At 29.8% G+C, this 23,561-nt stretch overlaps 1 protein-coding gene across 1 annotated transcript; it reads left to right on the top strand.

The window, feature by feature from the left end:
* Positions 1–215: 215 nt before the first annotated feature.
* On the top strand, positions 216–20,815 carry LOC129968576 (cytochrome P450 18a1-like). The gene is made up of 8 exons (XM_056082601.1): positions 216–460; positions 3,343–3,470; positions 7,706–7,812; positions 12,131–12,432; positions 14,210–14,316; positions 15,994–16,249; positions 18,430–18,620; positions 20,465–20,815. The coding sequence occupies exons 1-8, from the start codon at positions 273–275 to the stop codon at positions 20,641–20,643; spliced, it is 1,458 nt and encodes a 485-aa protein (XP_055938576.1). The 5' UTR covers positions 216–272; the 3' UTR covers positions 20,644–20,815.
* Positions 20,816–23,561: the final 2,746 nt, after the last annotated feature.

Here is a 23,561-nt window from a genome sequence, read left to right as displayed (position 1 = left end):
GAATAATTTATGTAACTTATCATATGTTATTTATATTTTATCTGTATCTCTGTTATTCAAATTCACACTCATACAAACAGGAAAAAGTTTATATAATTCATTTCCTTTGAAATGAGTTACATAAATAGCTCTTTTTAATGCTTTCGTAATCATTTCCTACTCAAACACACATCTTTATCTTGACCAATTTTATCTGTTAATCGTATACAAAAAGACCTTGGAGCGCGTTCAAAGCAGGAACTTATTTCAATTGAAAGAGTTAGAAAGACAAAATGGAGCTCATCACAGCTTTGCTTGTTGGTAGTTTATGTGTTCTATTGTATTTCGCTTTATCCGGAAAAAAAGGTAAGATACTACCAGGGCCGTATGGTTTTCCCCTCGTTGGTTATATTCCTTTTATGAGCTCTAAACCTTATGTGGATCTTCAGAAGCTTGGCGAAACTTATGGCAGTGTTTTCAGGTAAATTATGTAACATTTTATATTAAATCATTTTTTTGTAGTTTATATAGCAAATTATTTTATTAATTAAATATAAAATTAGTAAATTTGATTGAGTTCGAATTATTATTTTCGAGAAAAAAATTTCGCTAAATATAGTGTGTTCCTTAATTTAAACATTTCTATGACAGAATATTTTTAAATCTGTATTCTGATGAAATCTAATCTGATTTAAATGAATAATAAAATATAAGCCGCAGGGCAGCAGCAAAATTTTTTTTATATTACTGCTACATAGCGTTTTAAAATTTTTTAAAGCTAATAACGCATTGCTAAAAACATGTACTCAATATTAAAAAGTAACCATTTTTTAAACTTTCCACTCTAGTGTACTAGCTAGTTGATATACAAATTAATTGATATACCATTTAAGTCGTTTATCAGTTAAAATTGTTTTAAATTTGCAAATTATTTAAAATAGTTATTGCTATATTTCATAGTTATTATTTTGAAATAAAGTTATCCAATGAGAAGATTCTAAATATAAAATATTGAAACAATGAATCTGCTAAAAAATAAAGCTGAAAATTTAAATTTCATGTGAACTGTAAATCAAATAAAGTCAAAAATACTGAATTATTAATGATTTAAAATGAACCAATACACTTGGAAATAAAATTCAATTTTAAATATTTGTTTTCGTCTTACAACTGTAAATAAAAATTTAATGTAAAGAAAAATTTTCTGTCATTGTAAATGTATATATAGGAAAATAAAATAATAAATATATATAATAAATTGCAAATTTAAATTGTTTGATTAGCATTAAAATTCTCTAATTTCGAGAAAATAGACTAAATGAGTAATTTGATTATTTACATATTAAGTTTTGCTTCAATTATCTTTAAAGAGGTAAAGTTAAAAACTAATGCAAATAAAGATCTCTTTGTAAAGCTGAAGCAATAACTGATGAAATTCTTTCATGTCATGAAATAAAATGATAAGAATGTCTAGCACTCTCTTTGGAATGAAAAAAATATGGATAAAAACAAGCAGAAATATTTTTGTTCTTTTCAAATGATAACCTTATCTCTCGACGCCAGGTCACACTTAAAGTGTAATATTATACAACATTTTGTTTTTCAATTTGAATTATAAAATTCATAACTATAGATATTTTAAGATTAAAAAATCTTTTATCTATAAAATAATTTATTATTTTTATATTAAATTATATATTATTTTATAAAACTGTTAATTTTATTATATTATTATTAATTAAATATAAAATATTTATGAAAATTAAAAAAGTATCGAAAGATTAAAATTATACCTGTCAAATTTTGATGATAGATGATTAACACATAACATTAAATGATATTCGATATTTTAGAATGATACGAAATTAAGCGACATTTTAGAATGAATCAAAGAAATTATAAACCCAATGGATAAATGAAATATTTTAGATATTTAATCTTCCTTATGTTACAGAAAAATTAGGCGACGTCTCGTCGTACAGAGCTAAAAGTGGCCAATAAAAAGAAGCAGAGAACTGAATTTATTGGTTCAAATTATTAGAAAATGACATCTCTGACAGAAAAAAAAATATTGTGCTGTTGAATTGTAATATTTTTTTCTTGTATTAGTAATGATATTTTCCGAGAAATGTAACATTTTTTTTTACTTTCTCGAAGTATACAAATATATTTTTATTTCGATATGGTCATTTTTAACTCTATATTATCTATCGGCAACTTATAACGCATATTGCACATATATTGTTATTTGAAAAAACTTTTCTGTTAAAGATATGACATTTTCCAATAATTAGAACACATATTCATAGTGGTCACTTTAACTGCACACTAACGATACATTAGTGAAAATTCTTATCTAGTCCTTTTTTAAATAATTTAGTGATTTTATTTATTATTAAAAATACTTCTGTTAACGAATAAATTTAATTTTCACAATCATATACGTACATGCAATAAATAGCAAAATAAATATATATAACTAAGCAAAATGTGAAAATAAAACCCTGTTGAGTTGACCAGTGAAATCGTGATGGAAAAAAGTGTGAACGTCTATTTTCTTCTCTAATAATTAAAAAAAATTAAAAATTCTTAAATTACTCTACAAATTCTCTTAATTTCTTCAGTTATTGTTGGAAAAATCAAGTGCCGTTCACAACTCAATGAATTCAGAATTACTCCGGGCACCTTTACTGAAAAACATTCTCAAATAACCAGTTTTTTTTATTGTTATCAGAACATTTTATGTTTTTTAATGGTACAGATTAAAATTAGTGCCTCATTTTCCACTTAACACGACAAATTCGTCAAAATTCACCAAAAGTTCGACATTTTTTATGGATGCAAGAAACGGTAGAAAACGATCTTCAGAGTTGAAATTAAAAATTGTCAAGATTACGTTTTGCAAAAAAATTTGGCACAAAAAATACTTAACAGTTTATAATTTTTTAATAGCAAAATGAAATTTAAAAGTTTAAAAAAATTATATCATTCTTGCAAAAATTCTGAAAAATATTTTTCAACAATATTTATTGTTTATTACACTACAATACTTTATTACATTCACCTCAAATTCACAATTTTATTTGTCATTTTCTGCAAACCAAAATTTATTTGCACTCAATTAATAATTGCTTTAATGCATTGGAATCAAATCACACAATTTCAGTGTCACCTAATATATATAGGTACACACAACAGCTGACATTCAACTGCGTTTTGTTTTGCATTATGTTTTGACACATGTTTCTTGGATTCCAAAATAAAACTAATGCTATTGACATGGCATAATGTGAGCTTAAATTGACTTCGTTAATATTTATTATGCAATTTAAAATTAAGACCTACTTTGAATTATATTTCTAGTTTGCAGTTAGGAACCCAATACTGTGTTATTTTGGACGACTACCAATCAACTAAAGATGCTTTCGCTCAAGATGCCTTTATGGGAAGACCACCAGAAAATCCATTTGATCTTAGAAAAGCAACTTTGGGTGAGTGTTTTGATGATAGTTTGTAGAAATATGTTATGAATTTTAGCTATTGTAAGATATTTTTTACAATGTACTGAAGTTTTAAATCTTAAAGTGCTGTAGAGATGAACGAGGAAAATTAAAATGAATAGTTGTTAAAAGAATTTACATATCCTTTAACGCGAATTTTTGATTGGAGAAAGACTTGGAGAATCATTTTAATTTAAATTCGTATATTGTTAAATTTTGGATGGTGTTATATGTGTATGTGTGCGTTTTGGTGACTAACTTCAGTTTTTAGGAAAGTAAAAAAAAACTTGAATATTAACGTCATGTATAACTTTACTAAACAGAGCAGTTGTAAGTGATAAAATCAATGGAATTTGTAGTTTTCATTCAACAAGTAGTTACATTTTTTTGTATTTTTGTTTGCAATCAATATAATAAATATCAACATTATAAAAACTGGAAGCAACGAAAGTTTTATCCGCTCTTTTGCTCTTTGAAATTTTATTATTTTCATAATTTTGAAAGCTTCTTCGTCTGAAGTTTTTAATGCCTTTTCTTGTGAAAACTTTGAATAGTGACTTTAAGTAATCTACAGAAATTAGCAAAGGAACGACAACAACAACCTTGCCAGTTCTTTCTTAACAGATCTATTATTCTATTATGGACACTATTATTATCTAAAAATATTTCAATATTTTTCTTGAAGGGTTTAATTGAATTTCAAGGAACTGCCTTATTTCTTGAAAAGTTAATACATAATTTTCTGCTAAGCAACATTGCAGATTGCATTTTAAACTTAATTGGAGAGGGGATATTTTCTTTCCTGCTGTTACACTGTGACAGTTTTTCAGTTCTAAATAAATATTTACTTAATAAATATTTTTGAAAATATTTCAAAATCGCGCAGTCTTGGTATTTATGCATTTATATTGTTCAATAGATCTCTCTATAATAAAATTTTAATTTAGGCTAACAAAATTTATTAGAATTGCTGGAATTCTTTGTTTGCCAGTCATCATTTGATATTTCTTCCACACCATTCATTTTCTGAGTAGAATAATTTCTGAGAATCGAGAAATTCTCTTTATTAATTTACCCAAAATCATCAGACTCTTTTTCTGCTGTCTTTCTTTTCCATTTAATTGATATAGCTATGCACCATTAAAATGACATAAAACGTAAAAAGAATCTTCATGGAATATATGTAGCATCGAAGAGGAACTTGAATCCAATGGTTATAATTTGAGTCTTATGATCTTGAATATAAAATGGCATGCCGATAAGTGAATCAAGTGCTGAACCAATAAATAAAACAATAAAACAGTGCCATAACAAATGGGGGAGGGGGCAAAAGGGATTCAATTGTTTCAGGCCTCAGTTTTATCGTGCACCATGTAGGCAAAACATTAACTCATTAATGAACCTTTTTGAATATAAATATTATATATTATGAAGAAGCGAAAAAATAATATCATACTGCGAATGTCACTGACCTTCGCTATACCACTGCATTGAAGATGAAATAATTATAAATTTCAATGATATAATAAACTCGTGAACAGAATTTGCTTTAACAGATCTGTTATCAGTAACCCCATGGGTTTAAAATTTTTGTTGATAGTTGCTATTGTAAGCAATAAATTAATTTTATTCATTATTTATTGTGAATTTTAATACTGTTCCAGTTAGGCCAGCAACTTCGTTAGTTTCTTCCGAAATTAGCCTATTTCAGGATGGAAAATATGACATTGATTTCGGTGGCTAAATGATCATGATATGAAATTCCTCGGACTCGTGGCGTCATCTATTAAGTTTTATGAGTATGATCCTTCATGTTAATGAAAAGTATATTATTTCATACATTTGGATCAAAATAATTTTGTCTGGATGACTTTCGTGACTCTCTCATAATTTCACCTCAGTGCATATATACTTACATAAATTGGGGCAATAAATATTTCAAAAATATTTAGTTTGTCCATAAATTTTTATTTGGCTTTCAATTTATTGTTTGATATTGAAGTTTGAAAACTTCAAACAGTTTTGTGGTTATAGTTGCTTAATAGTTCAAATAGGAATGGTAATTCTTTCATTGTTAACTATCTGAATTGCACTGTATCTACAAGTTTCAAATCATAATTTAAGTTTTCTGAATTTTCTTTGATTCTATTAAAAATGGCTTCAGATCAAAAGCATTTAGTATCATTTTGAGAAATATTTTAGTTGGGAAATTAATGATATAATCTACTATATATGATTAAAGTATCTTGACTATTTTCTGTGTTTCAATCATTTTTATAAACAATCTTTCTTGACCCTTTCTGACATTTATATTTCCAAAGGATTTTGTCTACTTTATTTTCTTCAAGAACCATTTCATGATTTTTGTGAATTAGTGGTTGAAAAGAGATTATTTTTAAGTTGATTATGAATATTCTCTTGTCTTTTCTTTTCCCACATTACCTTGTATCAATATTTCATATCGAGACTAATGATAAAACCAAATGCATTAATTCATTAGAAAAAAAACATCTTTGAAATTGCAGCTGATGTTTTTCCTCTAATTAATAGCAAGACCCTTTTAGCAGCAGATGCTTTACGATATATCCACATTGTTAATTGACATTCTGAATATCATACAAAATCGCGAAAAATAGCGTCACAATGTTGTTACGGGCATTTCATGCTAACAAGGGAGCGAATTTGCATTAGTCTGCTTCTTAACCTATATTAACCCCATCTGTAAAAGGATTCTCATGTTCCAGAATGAGAAAATATAGTATAAAGGAGCAAATTTTCGAATCTTTTGGCAAAAGATTATAAATGTGGCTGGTTAACGACTACATAAACAATGCCTGGACTCGCTTCCTTGTGGCTCTCGTAATGCCATCTATTTTGCATGATTCCCAATTACGTTACGCATACATTGAGGTTATTGTTTTATGCGATATGGTCATTCAAGTAAAATACTATCAGTAAATGGAACGGATTATTGATTATAATATTAAATCAATTACGTTAATGCAACAGAGTTTTTCTACATTTCCGATATAATTTCCACATCAGCATAAGTAGGCTGATATATAGACAAACAATTTAGATAAGTAAAAAGCTAATTATTTCTTAGTTAACTGTTTTGTTTATATATAATTCTTGCAAATTTAAATTAGTTTTGAAACAGACATAATTCGATTGGTAAATTAAGCCCTTGAACTGCTGATTTATTTGGTTTGACTGATTTGATGCTACATCTTAATTTGGACATTTATAATTATATTTTCCATCCGTATAAGAAAACGATTATCTGGATTATCTTGTCCAAGAGATTTTGTTAGCTATTTATTTTATTTTAGTTAAATTGCAGGTAAAAATTCTGTAATTCAGTGCATGGGTTCAACAACCCTAATTCTACCAGATATAATTCAAGGCGTGGTTTAATAACATTCCATGATAAACTCTAATTTCTCCATCAATACCGTTCTTAAGGTAAAACGTGGTCGTTCTTTCTTTCTATGATTGCAATACGAGATCCCCGTAGGCTGGTGGCAAGGTCTCAGCTTTGGCGCCGGACTTTCAAAACCCGGTTGCATTAAAGAAGAATCGTGTGAGCTAGTGTGAGGGGTAGGTCAAGAAGGGAGTTGATGCCAATTCAGGTCTCGTCTTCATCATCAAATTACAGTTCAAAATTACGAGGTCCACCCCAGCACAGTCGAATGTTATTTTAAACCGTATCATTAACTCAACTAAACTAAACTTTATTACAGTACTGAATTCATTTTGTATTTTACACGCGAAATATTAAATAAGATTCTTACTATGTCGAATTTTTTTTTCATTTATTAGTTTTTTAGAGCAATTATTTATGATGAACCATGGCATCGAATTTAGATTCAATTTCAATAAAATGTTTTCAGTATTTCTTAGGTTCAGTGCGCCATTAATAATTATAAAGGTGATAAATAAATATTTTAACAGATATTCTTTTTCAAAAAAGAATTCGGAATTTAAATCCAAAATATAAACTTCCAAATCTACATGCCAAAAGTATCGAATTTGGCATTTTCAAAAGGATTCTAAGACATATAACTACAGAAAAATAATAAAATATTCATTAACGTTTTGCAATACAGTTCTGAAAAATATAAAAGAACCTTTAGACTAAAAGACGAACTGGTGGCTGATATGCCTTAAAGAAATAAATTTGGAAACTCGTTAAAATTTACGTTTTTGTTATTGTATTTTTTTAGAAACGGGAGCATTTAACGGTCTTCCTTGGAAAGAACAAAGAAGGTTTTCACTTCAGATGCTGAGAGATCTTGGATTCGGAAAACCTCGTCTGGAAGACATGATAAAGGTAAGTAAAATTTGAAATTTTTAAGTCATTTTAGCTAAAAATAAGCAATTTTGACTCTGAAGATGCTGCTTGTGAAAAACTGTAGATAACAGCTAATGGAAAGGGATAAAATTTTATAGATACAATGGAATTTTTTTTTATCATTCAATCTGCGTAGAAGAGATTAAGTGCGAAATAGATGTAGAGTGAAAATGTAATATAGATGTAGATATAAAATGATGCGACATTATACAGGCATTTTTGTAGTTTCTTTTTCAACCACAGAATGAATGGATAATGTAGATATGAAAACGTAACGTAACTTTTAACGTAACTTAACTTTTTTTAACGTAAATTTTAACGAGCTTTCAGATTTTTTAAGGCATATCAGCACCAGATCTATAGTTAAAAAGATTCAAAATAAACATTTATCTTGTTTAGTGTTTTGCTTCAGTATCATGTGAAAATCACTTTTCAACGATTATATCTCAATAAGGGATGAGACGTGGGAGGATGTGCGGATTTCTGATATTTACTTTACTGTTAAATGTAAACATTTCTTCTTTTCATCCTCTTACCTCTATTTTGCCGAATTAATTCCATCCTAACGCATGCGCAAAAGCACGGAGGATTTTAGAATCCGTTGACAAACAATACATCATTTGTAAAGATCTATTTCTTGTGCTTCCCATTTTTCTGGATTTAATATTATGTAATGTTGATATGCTCGGATTCTTTAACTTTTGTTCATAATTAAGGTTTTTTTTTTTTTAAATCTTACTGGTGCTATTCCGTTTTTTATGAATTATATTAGTATTGCGTATAGTATATAAATTAGTATTGTGAACATATTTGTAGATATAGACTTCCGGATAATTAAATTCATTAATTCCCATCAGCTTTCGCTTTCATTTTTCGATGTGCGTCCTAACATTATTCATACGAATTTTCTTCACGTTACACAAAAGTGAATTTATTACACCATAAATAAAACGAAATAAAGTGCTTCCAGTACAATAATTTCCTTTGAAATATTTTTGCAACAGCATGTTATCGAAATTATAGGAGAGTTAATAAAAAAAATTATATAATTTTCCGCATTTTCATATCTACATTATCCATTCATTCTGTGGTTGAAAAAGAAACTACAAAAATGTCTGTATAACGACGCATCATTTTAATGAAATACCAGCCAAGTAGTAAAATTATTCCCCAAAACACATTTTTTTTTCCTTTCAAGAGGCTTTAGTTTTTTGGCATTTGAGTACAATAAAACAACCGAAATAACTTTTGATGCTCCGACTCATACTGATTATTTTCTTCCCTTACACTATCATTTACGTCTGGCTGCAGTGAAATATTTACTTAACAGCGCAGGTGTTGTAATTGCCTAAATTATCTTAGCAGAACTGTCTTCGGTAGAAGACATATTACCGCCTCCAGCCTTGAATGTTGGTCGCAATGGCAAAAGATATAGTTTCCACCTCATCCACCCCTTGGACACCGAAAACGTCCGTTCATAAATTTATTTCGGATAAATTTTAGAAAGAATAGTATTAAGAAATGATTTACAGATGTTTTTTTCTCTAAAAAGACGATTTCTTGTTTTGGTCTTATGTATTCAATTACACTGAAATGAATGTTTCATAACATTGTTGATAGCTCAAGTGTTAATTCGTGTTTAATAACTTCGGCATCAAATTGCCGGTCAACAATGTGCCTATGAAAAGATTGACTCATTTGGATCCTCTGAAACCTAGTAATGAATTCCATATTGGAGTAATTCCCGCCATTCCTAAACATCAAGGTTTAATTAAATGACTGTCGTCGCGATAGCAGAAGGCGCGAACATCTGCAGTCCTAGGATCATAACTAACCAAAATAGAACCTCTTCAATAGGAAGTATTGTCGTCATTTGAATAGAAGTAACTCGAATGCACAACATTACTATGCCCAACAAGGAAGTGCAAACAAGTATGCTTTCCATTCACGTACTCGTGATAAAGATTGGGCTGATTACGTGTTCAAAACTCGATTTCTAAGACCATCCATTGCGTGCATGAGCCGAGTCTCGTTCTATCCGATGACGAGGATACAACGCCCCCCCCCCCCTTCCTTCTTTGATCTAATGTGGAAACTTAGTTTAGTTATATCAGCGTCCCGTTTTAAAGCAACACTAGGGCTACATTGGGACGGACCTCGCAATTTTGAGCCTCGGTCAGATGACAAGGACGACACCTGAGCTGGCGCCCCCCTCTCCACACTACACCAGCGGAAGGACGTTTGCCTCGGACGGTTTAACGTGCACCAGACCCGCTTACACGACGGTTCTTCGGTGGAATCGGGTCTCGAACCTGAAACCCTCATCACAGGCCACGGAGGTTCAATGTGGAAGATGGAAAAAGAATTATAATTTTAAATGTCGCCGTAGTCAGCTGATTACTGTTCAAATAGCCGAGATCTGTTCTAAAATAACTTTCTGATTATTTCAAAATGGAACTTTAAAAATTTTTTTTCACTTGTGATCTGCACGGAAATTACCTTGATCCGCTCTACTGATTTTAATTTGAAATCTGTCATGGATTTTGCAGTAAGAAGCCGTCACATCACAAAATAGAGGAAGACAATGTTTGATTTGGATGTTCAATTTTATGAACAATTATTTTCTTCCCATGATTTTTCCACATAGTTTACAATTTTGTGAAAATAATATTTTAGTGGCAATTATTCTCATAATTCGTTTTTATCAATAAAACATAGATTTTATATCTTTTAATTCGCAAATTACTTTCAGATTATTTCCTTTTTTCTAATATGTTGATTTGCAATAACAATGCAAAATAAATGGGTTAAGTCATACATGAATATATATTATAAGAAAGTGTGGATTATTTCATGAAAATTTCTAGAGCAATCAGAATTTTTATTGGACTATTATAATTTTTATATTGTTCCCCAAATCAATTTTATTCGTTTTACTTTGCTGTTAATTCTCTGCATCTTTTCATGAATTAGGATAGATCTTTAGAATCTTGATCACACTCCCCCCGCTCCCCCCTTTCTTTTGCATTTTGTATGGTAAACGGTTGCTTTCATTTAGTTTACCGTCACTTTTTACTTTATCGTATATGAAGTATAGAGAGAATATTGTAACCGTCAAATTTGAACTCGATATTTTAACAAATCTTCTCTGAATTCTGAAACGTTTTTGGTATTATTACTGCCAGTAATAAAGATAATGCAAAAAACGCTTTGAGCTAGATAGCTGAAATTTGGTATATGATCTTAACATCATATTTGTAGTTTTCTGTCAAATTAAAAAAAAATATCCATTCAGAGGAAATCTGTCTGTCCGGCTATTCAAATATAAGTAAACACGATAATTATAAAGAAGAGAGCAAGATGGATGAAATTCGGTACATATTTCAGTATAGATACCTTTCAAGTTTTAAGCCGAATCTAACAAAGGGTTGATCGTGCTTCGATTTGTACTTTCAGAAGCATGTAAATGCGAAAATTAAAAAACGCAAGAACCTAAATAAATTTACGAACTTAGTATGTGATTTTGTGACTAAAATTATAGTTCCGAGTCAAATTTTGGTTTCAATCGGTTGGGGAAAAGCATCTAAAACACAAATTCGATTTTTTGGATACTGTTAACTATATGCCAGCGATTAATCGCCAATAACGCTGGCGAATCGCCACACGATCGATAAAAACGCTAAATTCAAGAAATAAATTAATATTTCGTAACTATGTACTCCAATGGCTTTCAAGTCATTCTTTGCCTCCCCCAAGGTCCACATTTTTCTGCGGCGGGGGGGGGGAAGAGAAGAGAATATGCGAAAAGGTTTTTGGATGGCCACTCCCGCTGGTTGAATTAATAAATGAGAAACTATGAAACATAAAATTAGGTTTTAAATGCATATTACTTGAAAATAATTATGAACTCTGTTTACAAGAAAGAATAAAAATAACTCAATAGAAATGTCATTTTAAAAAAAGATGAGTAAGAGTAACTTTAGTAAGAATTAAATCCTTTCTCTTTCTTTCCATTATTATATATATTATTTCGTTTCGAAAATGTCATCTTATTCGCGTGCTTCCTAAAACTACTTTTATTTTCTAATTATGTTATAAAACATAGTGCTCTAGGGCTTCCTCCGCTTTTCGAGTTGTATTATAAATCTTGTTATACAAAGTTTGTCTCTATGCACAGCTGAAAAAAAAAATAATTTTACATAGTGAAATTTTTATTAGAAAGATAAGTTAGATTCTATTCCTCAAATTCGATAATCTTCTCTTATATTAATAAAAAGTTGTTTTCCACTGATTTTAGGAAGAGATCCACGACTGTCTCGATCACTTCGCCAAATTCAACGGACAGCCCATGAAAGTACGGACTGTGTTGTCTCCCAGTATGTCTAACAACATCGCTTCTCTAGTGTTCGGCAAAAGACTGAAATACGATGACCCAGTTCGAAAGATGCTGGACAGAACTCTCACAGAGTCGGCTGCCGCTGCCGGACAAGTGATTTGGCAGTTATTCTTCCCCAAGATCGCAAAAATAGCAAAATTCTTGAATCTCGGATCTGAAGGGAAGATAGCCAAAACGTTAAAGGAATCGAGAGATCATACCCGGTAAGATATTTGTGATGTTTTTTATCGAATCAAACATATTGTTACAAATTTGTAGTATTTCTTCACTGCATTGAAAGTCGTCTGAAAAGGAAGGTAGTTTTAGAGTTAAACAATAGTTACTGAATAAATGCTGAGTCAATGATCCCTACCCACCAGTTTTGGGACAAACTTGGCTACCATTTAGTGACTGATGATTAAAAGGAAAGACCCAGACAGTTTGAGAATCTTGGCAATAGCTCCTTTAGGGCTTGATTTCTGACGATTGTTTTAGAAGCTTCTTTGTCCGGTTTCGAAAGCTGTATAAAGCAAAGATGAATCGAGACTGTAAGAATGGTAAACGAACTGATAGATGTGGATAATTGAATGAAGTCTCTATTCTGTTAATTTTCTCAGGACGCTTTGAGCTGTTACGGTTATCCATTACCGATATGCTGCTACTAATTGCAACTTCTATTCTCGTGCGCGCTTTGGTTATGTTTTATTGCTTGTGTATTTGTGTTCTCTTGTAGAATAAAGCTTCCTTTTGTTGTTGTTGTTTAGACTGCAGAAAATTTCAAAGCACAACCCATGAAATGGATTCCGGATTATTTCCGTAATAGTACTTTAATTTCTGGTGCTCATAATAACTGAATATAAAGCTATATTCTGCCAAATATTCATTAAATCTGAAACTACAGTATTTCTTCAAGATCTCTTTAATGTTGAAAACTATTAATTTTTTTATAGCAAGCAACAATTAAATAAGTATTAATGAGCAAGCACATCACTTTTAGATGAAGTAGAACGTATTCCTGGCTCTACAAGGAGAATGAAAGGAACTCAATAAATTCTTTTAAAAATCTGTTTATCTGAAGAATTTTGTCACAAAAGGAATCAGTTAATGGTGTTTAAAAATAAATTCTGTGTAAATATATAAAATATTTTTAATGAGCTAAAATCTTTTTTAACAAGCAATTTATTTAGGAATGAGGATACGTTTCAGATCTTTTATTAGAGCTGTCAACTTTAGTCGCCACTGACTATGATAAACTTAGTGTAAGTTCAAAACATTGCGTTTATCTAAACAGACAGTGCCAAATCTTTATGTATTCTGAGCAATAAAAACTCCAATAGATGCAAAACTCAAAGTGTTCACTTAGTCAATAGCTTATTAATTTAAAAGCGTTTATTATTATGACTTATAACTTACTGTATTTAAAAATTCAGTTTTTCAAGTTTCTTAATTAAATTTTCCCCTTTGAACTCCGAACATTCTTTTTGTTTCTGGTGTCTAAAGATCTGAAATAACACGATTTCTTTTATAAATATAATAAATTATTTATATTAATTGAAATCGATTCAAAAAAACTTGCACTGAATAGGATACAATAATAGGAAGAACTATATGAACATATTTTTAATGAGTTAGTTTAAATGCGAGCGGTTGAGTTTAGAATAAATATTCACGAAAAGATATGTTATGCTTTACTTGCTCAAATTTTCTTGTTATATTAGAGCGTATTATTACATATTCGCATTATAGAGATATTCCTCTTTTAAAAAAACTAATACATAAAATATCACATTGTTTAAAAGGAATTTTATTTAAGTTGAGAACGAGACTTATTAACTGTGAATAAATAATTTAAGCAAGCAACTTTTTAACAACGTATTTTTATTTTACGGAATAAATTATAACGGCTCGCAATATTAGCAAATAATTGTGTTATAACACCATGAATGCTCATGTAATTATAGTAAAAATATAAATGATGCTAAAAAATTATTTTTCTTACAGAAAAGAAATTGCAGAGCACGAAAAAACATTGGATCCAAATAACCCACGAGATTATATTGATGGCTATTTGATTGAAATAAAAAAGCGAAATGATCCAGCATTTTGCAGTGAGTATAAAACAGTAATCACAATAATGTTGTGAGAAATCTTTCACTTTATTTTGTGAGAAAGTGATGTATGGATATTAAAATGCAACCAGTTCTTTTTATAAATAAAATTGAATATTTCCGTTTCTATAACAATTCTAATTGCAAATATTTTGAGAAGTCAAACTCCACATCCTCAATGAAACGATTTTTTAAAAATCAAAATAGTTGCTATCATTTTTGCAAACATGCAATGAAAAAATGGGATAAAAGCATACTTTGTGTTCAAGAGAATTTTTAACAATGAAAAAAAATCAAATATTCATTAACGATTTCAATTATTAAAGCAACCCACAGACTACGAAGTTTTGATTTTTAATTATCAGTAGAGAAATTTGTGAAAAAATGCGAAATTTCAGTTATCAATAAAAAATATTCGTCACTACAATTTAGTGTTTTCATTAGTATGAAAACACGAAATATAAGTTACAGCATATAACTTTTTAATCCACACATTTTTTTAAAAAAATTTTCATTTATGAAATATCAATCTTCACTACTTTACTTACCTGCATTCATCCTGTCAAAAACCATATTCATCAATACATATACAATTTTGCTGTAAAAGTTGCAACTTTTATTAGTATATGGCATTTTGGGACAACATATAACAGTTTGAAAGCCGTTTAGCTAATGTATGGCAATATTTTCTATCGACAAACTTTTTTGGTAAATTTGATTGACATTTTGACATAAAAACCCTGATATCGAGAAAATATATAATCGTCGAAAAATTCGACGACGAGCTTTTGATTAATTTCTACATTTCAGATATTCATAGTCAAAATAAAGGGATTTTTATAATTATCTCTGTTTGCATTGGGTCGGTCTATTTGCTGCGATTAGGATACCTTAAAAATACAAGTCAGAAGGCTGAAATTTGATATGAAGTCTTAACATGAAAAATGTTGGTATGTGGCTTTAATATCAAAAATATAGATATAATATAAATTTTTCTAAGGAGACCATTCTGCATATTTTGCCCGTGTGCATCAGAATTCTATATTTCAAAAACGTAACATGCTCGATATCTGAATTTTAGCTTATCATATTACACCTAAATTATAAATCTTTGCCGAAAGTTAGAGAATTTCGGACAACGAGAAGAGATACAATTCCAACATGTATGTTCGTTCTATGTTATGGTCTTTATGAAAAGAAAAGGAGAATGTATTCTTTATTTCATTTGTGCAACTCTTCTTGATTGATAAACAAACAAAAAAAAAAAAAAAAAAAAAAAAAGGAGGAAAGATCATTCCGCTTTCTTTTCCGTACCACAAACTACTTAACACTTTTTTCCCCCTTCTTTCGTTTTATCCTTCATTTTTAAACCCCCGGGGGGGGCACCTCGAAATGAGGATGAGATGCTTCCGGCACAGTGGTTGGATCTCTTCACCCTGGAGGGTACACTAATAGGTGGGGGATCTCACTCCTCCCATCGATGACGAGACGTACTTCCTTCGGGGAGGGTTGTACCGTGGCCGGTGACGGCCTTTAGGACTCACCCACAGTGCCCGCCAATGTTGCTGTTGCGGCGGTCATTCAGTTTTTATGGTTTAAATCCGTGTGCCTTCTTGGCGGGTCGGAGAGTTAGATGGCTGACTTATCCTTCATTTTTTAATATAATTTTTCTTGTAGAGGAAGTCCTTGAAGATATGGTCGGGGCTTTCTTCGGTGCAGGCAGTGAAACAGTTCGTCTCACACTGGAGTGGCTTGTCCTTACCACGGCTACTTACCAAGATGTCCAGAAGAAGGTCCAGCAGGAGATCGATGACGTGATTGGAACTGAAAGATTGCCATCTTGGACCGACCACAGCAAAATGCCCTACACCGAAGCGACCATCATGGAGATAATGCGGTGGCGAACCATCATTCCCATCAATGTCCTCAGATAGTATGAATTCCAATATGTCCTCAGATAGTATGAACCATCATAATCCTCAGATAGTATCACTGCCTTGATTTATTACAAGGAACTTGGGACTCAGAATGGGCATCGAAGTAATAGATAAAAAAAATTAACAGAAATCGAAGAAATAATATCTTGAATGATTTGATTTGTTTGAGTAATTCTTCGTTTTAAAGCAATAAGATGGGTGGTTTGAGATGAATTTTGAAATATCATGATATAGAGAACGCTATTACTTTAACCAGGAAATCCTCATCAATTTGACAACTTATGAACAACTATGATAGATTTAACAATCACCAGGCTTTATATGAAAAGGGTAACGAAAACGTGATCTTTGGATTTAAACATCAAAATTTTTTTATCTAACTATTGCCGTCAATTATTAAAACCAAAATAAGTAAAGAAATATTATTCTGATAGAATAATTGAGCCTCATTTCTTAAGCCTTACATTTAATTTGGGTAATTATAACGATAGATGAATTCCAAAGCATCTAATTAGGAGTTTTAAAGAATAAAGTTCAAAGGGTTAATTTTGAAAATATGAAAACTCAATGGAAATATGTCCAACTCGAAAAACAAATCATTAAAGATAGAATTATTTAAAAACTGGTGAATCCCAAATCTTCTAATTATGTTGTTGAGGAAAACTGGTTAAAACTAGTTTCATCATCAAACGATTAAAGTATGGATGCTATAGAATTAGAGTTCTAGCATTTGAATTTTATTTATTTATTTAAATCGTGACTCAGGTATTAAACTTTACAAAAGTAAAATTTAGAATTATGTGTTATTATTTGATTAAATTAAGGTATTATTCCTTAAAAATATAATGGGTTTGAAACAAAATTTTAAATTCGAATTCAATTTTTCTGTTACCGAATTTGTTTGTGAGTACAATTCTATTTTATTTCTCTTTTTTATTGATTATGTTGAACATATCAAAAAAAGAATATCCTTTATTTGAATGTCATACAACCTAATGGAATTGACAGTGGTAAATTGAATTTGACTTTGAAGGGCACCAGTTTGACAAAATGAAATGTGTTTTGGCGGTTATCAATTGTTTGCGATTTCCAAGAGTCCAATAAAAGCTATCCTATCAGAAGCTGTCTCTAAAAAGATTTTTTTAGGTCATGTAAAATACAGAGAAATAATCTGAATAAGAGATTGAACATTCTATCTGAAATGGGCATATTACTAAATTGAACTATTAGTTTTGACTCATTTCAAAATGTATATCAAAACTTTAGATATTTATTTTTATATTCCATAAATATACATTCACTTCTGTTTTCATATAAAGGTGCATTTCTCAACATTTCCTCACAATATGGCAGATTTATCTCCAAATTGAAAATATTAAATAGCTATAAAAATTTAAATGAGATATCTTCTAAAATAATTTTTTTTTATTGAAAAACAATAAAAAGACAATACTTTGGGATAGTTGGGAGAAAATTGTAAAATAAATCTTGAGGTAAAGAATAGCAGCCTCTTATCACTTCAAATACATGCTTGTTCAATTAGTTCGTTAGCGTGATCAGAAACCAGAACCCGTGTTCATAACTACCTCATAGTCTTTCGGGTAATTGGGAACATACCTGAGTAATTCTGAACGTTGCGGTAACTCAGAATGGTTCATTAATAAGGTGATTCGGATAAAGGGATTATTTCGTGAATTTGTGGTGAAAACTTATAAGCCAGTTAACAGCTACGCTACACGGACAATTGCTTTTGTATAGTGGTCATGTTACTCGGCTGCGAACCACAAGATCCCAGGTTCTATCCTCACTCATATCAACCCGCCACAAATTCTTTTGAACTTAATAATGCAGTCACATAAATTAAAGGCTTATTTTCCTTCTCATACTTTCATTTTAAATCGAGGAAATGACAAAGTCTGCAAATTACATTTCCAATTACCTTAACTGAACCCACTCTTGTATGGTAATAGAAAAACTATAAATGCTAAAATTTCATTTGAAGTATAACACTCACGATTAACATTTTTTTTTAAAAAAAGGGGAGCGTTTTGTATAATAATGTCAATTAATAATCTTGAATAATTATAATTATTTAACTAATTAAACCCCTTTAAGATTTTATTCACGTTATTTTAATATTTCATAATAAGAAGGCTTATCTGCTTTTCCATTTCAGCACTCTTTGGGACACAGAACTGAACGGGTTCTTTATTCCGAAAGATGCATATGTTTTGGCTAATCTGTGGTCTATTCATCACAATCCAAAGTATTGGGGAAAAGATGTAGACGTGTTTCGACCTGAAAGATTCTTGACAGAAGATGGAAACGAAGTGGTCAGGCCAGAGTACTTTATTCCGTTTTCAGTCGGTAAGTTTCTTATTTAAAATTTAGTTTCACTCACCAATTGAGGAGATCTATTCAATTTATTGTGATTACGAACTCTTTTCAAAATCCATAATTTTATCATAGTTGCTTTATATAAAAATTGATTATTTCTTACGAAGTCTTTCTACAGTAATGCATTTTTTCTATTTCGGTATGCAGTGGATGGTCAGCTAACGGAAAACACTTATGTTCGAATTGTAGATTAGAAATTAAGCGCTAGAAGTAATTCTGAATTAAGATTTAAAAAATTGCATAAACTGAAAATGAAAGGTTATTTTTAAGGCTTGAAACTATGAATCCAAAAACAATCAATATGAAATTTACCTAAAAAAATATTTCCTGAACCTATATAATGAAAGACACAATGCATTTAGAGAGCGCTAATGCTGCCACAACTAAAACACAAATGGACTTAGCCAAATTAAAATGAATATTAAGTATAAAGTTTAAAGCAAAAGAACCGAAAAGAAAGATATAATAGATCCGGCCTGAAATCTTTCTCAAGGATGAACCTCAGCCAGATATTCAAACCAGGGATTTTTTCTTCCGAGAACTTTTTGAGGGACTTTCGTCCAACAAATTGACCCCTCGTGACCCGAAAATCCCAGGAAATCAAAGTTTTTGGAGATGAAATTAGTATCACAAAATAATTATATAATAACAATCAAAATTATTTCCAATTTTTTTTCACATCCAAGTAAGATCACTGCAAACCAGACAACAAAAGATCATAAAACATAGAACCAAAATCATTAAAATATGAAAGCAAAACACATACCAATTGTAAGTGCAACTCCAAAAAAAAAAAAAACAAAAAAAAAAAAAAAAACAGTGTAAAGCAAGTAAACGTGTCAGTGCAAACACACTTCGGTAAACTAAATTCTAACCACGTTTGGTCATAATGCACCGTCATCATAAGGAATAATTGAAGCACCATCTATTGAGTTAAAATTCAAAGTGAATAAACTGGAAGAAGTTAGAAATGAGATTTTTTTTTTCAATTTATATGACAAATTATTTGAGATTCTACATACACATACAAAAAAATTAATTATTTTCTACAAGTTTCAGAGATGTCTATATTAGGATCAAATGCTTCAACTACGGCAAATGTAATTTTTCTGAAAATATAAAGTATTTTAATATTAATTCAGAAAAAATGCTAAAATAGGCCACAAAAATGTTTTTCTAAAAAAACAATCATTTTTTTTTTATTGAAGTTGAAAAGTGAAACGTTGGCATCTACTCTTGTAGATCTCGTGATCTGGACCTGATGATTATGAAAAATTCACGTTATGTGATAATCTGATGCACTTAATTGTTGAGAAAAATTGCTCTGAGACTGAAGTGACCAGGAAATACAATTTATACCACATTTCAAAACCATAGTTCAGAGTTATTTGATTTCACTCCCCGATTCCATTCTAAACAAAAAAAAAAAACAGTTTAAAATAAATTCATTTTTAATAACATAATTAATAAATTAGCTTTTTTTCGCATTAAAAGTTTTGATTTATGCCGAATATTTCGACCTTTCTGGAAATTAGAAATATTTGACATGGTTCCTTTTGTTGACGTAGAGAAACACTCTGATCACAGTGCAACTGCGGAAATTTGAAGAAATGCCATTCTTATTCAACAGCATTATAAAATTACGAGCTACATCTTAGCGGTGCCGAGTAGCTTCAAAATAGTACTTAAATCCATATCAAACATGTGCATTTTAAACAAATTCATTCTTGAGAATGGTTTTAGATGCAAAGTTTTGTATTATTACTTTTGTATATAATTAATGAATGGTATTAACTTTTCCATTTTTCTTACAGGCAAAAGGTCGTGTCCAGGTGAATCTTACGCCAAAATTGAAGTTTTCCTATATTTCACTTCGATTCTACAAAAGTTCCATATTTCTTTGCTCGAAGGAGCAAAGCCCGATTTTGATGGACAACTCGGTATTGGATTGATGCCCAAACCTTTTGAGGTGTGCTTGACAAAAAGATTTTAGTGGTCTTTAACATATGTACATAAAAAATACAGAATTTTCTGAGAGAAGGTTTTTTGTGATAAAATAATACTGTGATGAGGACTTTCTAAATATCCAATCAAATCATTTCATTTGTTTCAATTCTGTAAATTTTTCCCACTTGGAACATGAAAATAAATTTGATTTTGTAGAACCGTGGTATCTTATTTAATTTAGATATAATTTCTTTTAGCGACAAGTATGTGGTAACCGAAAATTTGTCTTTGTATCATTTCAATAAATCGAACATTCGAATTTTTTCTTTGTATATCTAAATGAAATTTCGACCACCCATTTCTTAAGCTAAAGATATTCGTTCACAGATTTCATTGCCTTTGAATAAATCTTGCTAGTAATAGAGAGTAATTGTTATTGAATTACTCTATCTCCAAAAGTAATTATGATGAAAGAAGAATTATAAAAAATGAATTTACTGTAACAAATGGCTTTTCGATATTATTGCTTAGTATTCAAAGCAAGCACATTTATAAGACATTGCTGCTAGTCTAATTTGCATTTATTTCTCATTTACTTCATTTCTTTTTATATAATTAGTCGCCTTAGACGATTAGCTAACCGTTCAATATATTAAAGGCATTAATTTAATAATGTTGATCAAATTTGATGAACTGTATCTTATCACTCCAAATAATAAAAGAAAAGTATAATTTTATACTTGCACAATAACGATGACGAATTCTGATCAGTTTGCTATGTACGTAGATTAGCAAAATTAACTGCCGAATGAGACTGGCGAAATTTTTCTAAATTTTAAGGTTAGTCGTTGAGGTAAAATCTTATCTTGCGAAATTCCCCGAAAATGAAGGGGAGCAGGTTACACTGATGATGTATCTAAAATATTCTAATGTGAAATAAAATGAAAATACTCTCAATTGAAATAAAAACTTTGATATGATTTTTTTCTATAAAGAAAGTACAGTGAAGAAGTGTTTTACTTCCTCATATACGTAATATAGAGAAAGTACAGTAATCGTCAAAAAATTCGAACTCAAAATTTGACGAATCTCCACGTTTTAGATCTCCCCGAGATCGAAAAAAAAATTTTTTTTGGAAAATGTCCGTCTGTCTGTTGTCAGTCTGGTTAATGGTTGCTAAAAATTACAATTAAGACATTTGTGCAGCGTGGTTCCTAATGGCTTCATCAGAAAATATTTTGAAACATGAAATCAAATTTTTAATGTAAGTGCAAAAGAATTCAAAATTTTTATTAAATGCAAGTTTTATATTGAAAACTTCTCAACATAGTAAAGTAAGCCAAATCTTCGCAATTTGATCGTCAACAATGGGGAAAAAAATGTTAAGATCAAATATGAGTAGCAACAATGAAAATGAGTTTTACTTTGACAATGAAATATATTACTGTAAAATATGTTAGAAATTTAAAAAAAATAGAATCATTAAGAGGAAATTATTGAGCTTTAAGATGATGTATGAATGGTTTTTGTGCTGTAATACTTTTTTAAATTATTATAGTGAAGATCCAAAATTCCTTTCCATTTAATAAATGCAAATTTTAATTAAAATTTAAAAAAACAATCGGTTTGAGGCGCATATTCCCACTCTTTCACAGCATATTTGTGTTAAATATGCTAGTTCTAGGTCAAACGATCTGCTCAGTAAAGTGATAACACACACATCTTTATTATAAATAAAAATCAAATCTTTAAAGTCTATAAAAGATGGAATTTGGTAACCGTTTTTGATAAATTGTTAAAATTCTGTAGAATTAACATCCGATATCAATGCATTATTTAAAAAGTTTCTGAAATTTATTTAGTATTTAACCAGTTTAATAAAATTTATTTAATGCTCGAGATGTCATCTTATAAAGAATACGAGAAAAATTGATTCAGTCGTTTATAATGTTTATAAAGATGACTTAAAATATATATTAAAAACTAAAAAAATAGAAAATAGTACACAATTTAAGAAATTAAAATTAGTTTTTTTGCTGTATTTAATTGCAGAAAATTATTCTTTTTTTTTTAAATTAAATATCTATAAGTTAACGCAAAATCGCGTGCCAAGAAAAACAATATCTCAAGGAAACTAAACCACAATAAATGTAAAGAAACAAATATTAAAATTAAAATAATTTATGCTTGTACTTAAAATGCAGATGATACTTGGAATAATTACATCATCGTCATATGCTTATATGATTTGTGTTTTAAGAGCTAAATTTTTTTATTGAAATATTTTTTTCTAGTTTTCATGCTAATAAAAGACAATTTTTAAAACCATTCCTTTCCTATCTATAACTATATAATCGTGTTCCGTATGCAAATCTGCAGTTTGTGTCAATTTCATTGAAATAAATTACAATTGTTCATCAAAAAATTTGTTACCTTTCAAAATCCAAAAAGTTAATTAAAATTAAGTACATTTTACGTGTTTTTTTTCATTATATATTCTGATTAGGGATTGCAATACCGGTATACCGGGATACCGAATACCGGTATTTTGAGCCATTTGTACATTTTTGTAATACCGGTATTCACAAGTTTAAATACCGGTTTTTCGGTATTTACTAGAAATTTTTAAAATTGTTACCACTATATGTTCAGGGATCGCCAACGTGACAAAATAGCATACGTTTTTGTTTTTATGTCTCCCTAACGGGCGAAATTAATTAGTTAATTAATGGCTTATTTAATTGCTTAAATCTAAAGTAGCGAAATATGGATTATCCCTGAAGAAAATATTGTATCCATAACGACTGATGGAGCAACAATTATGAAAAAAGTTGGAAAGTTGATTGGTGCAAATCAGCAGTTGTGCTATGCACGTGGAATTCAATTAGGAGTAATAGATGTATTATACCAAAAAAATAAAGAACAGAAGAATCCAAATAATGTGGATATAGAAACTTCGGATTC

Source organism: Argiope bruennichi, chromosome 5, assembly GCF_947563725.1.
Source record: "Argiope bruennichi chromosome 5, qqArgBrue1.1, whole genome shotgun sequence".
Taxonomy (NCBI): domain Eukaryota; kingdom Metazoa; phylum Arthropoda; class Arachnida; order Araneae; family Araneidae; genus Argiope; species Argiope bruennichi.
The sequence above is the reverse complement of the archived record's forward strand: the minus strand, read 5'-3'. Positions and strand labels throughout refer to the sequence as shown.

Excerpts from the sequence above, each read along its gene's own strand:
- LOC129968576 (XM_056082601.1), top strand. The coding sequence starts at position 273 with ATGGAGCTCATCACAGCTTTGCTTGTTGGTAGTTTATGTGTTCTATTG. Across the intron at positions 461-3,342 it reads ACTTATGGCAGTGTTTTCAG|TTTGCAGTTAGGAACCCAAT; the intron begins GTAAATTATGTA and ends TTATATTTCTAG. Across the intron at positions 18,621-20,464 it reads CTTTATTCCGTTTTCAGTCG|GCAAAAGGTCGTGTCCAGGT; the intron begins GTAAGTTTCTTA and ends TTTTTCTTACAG.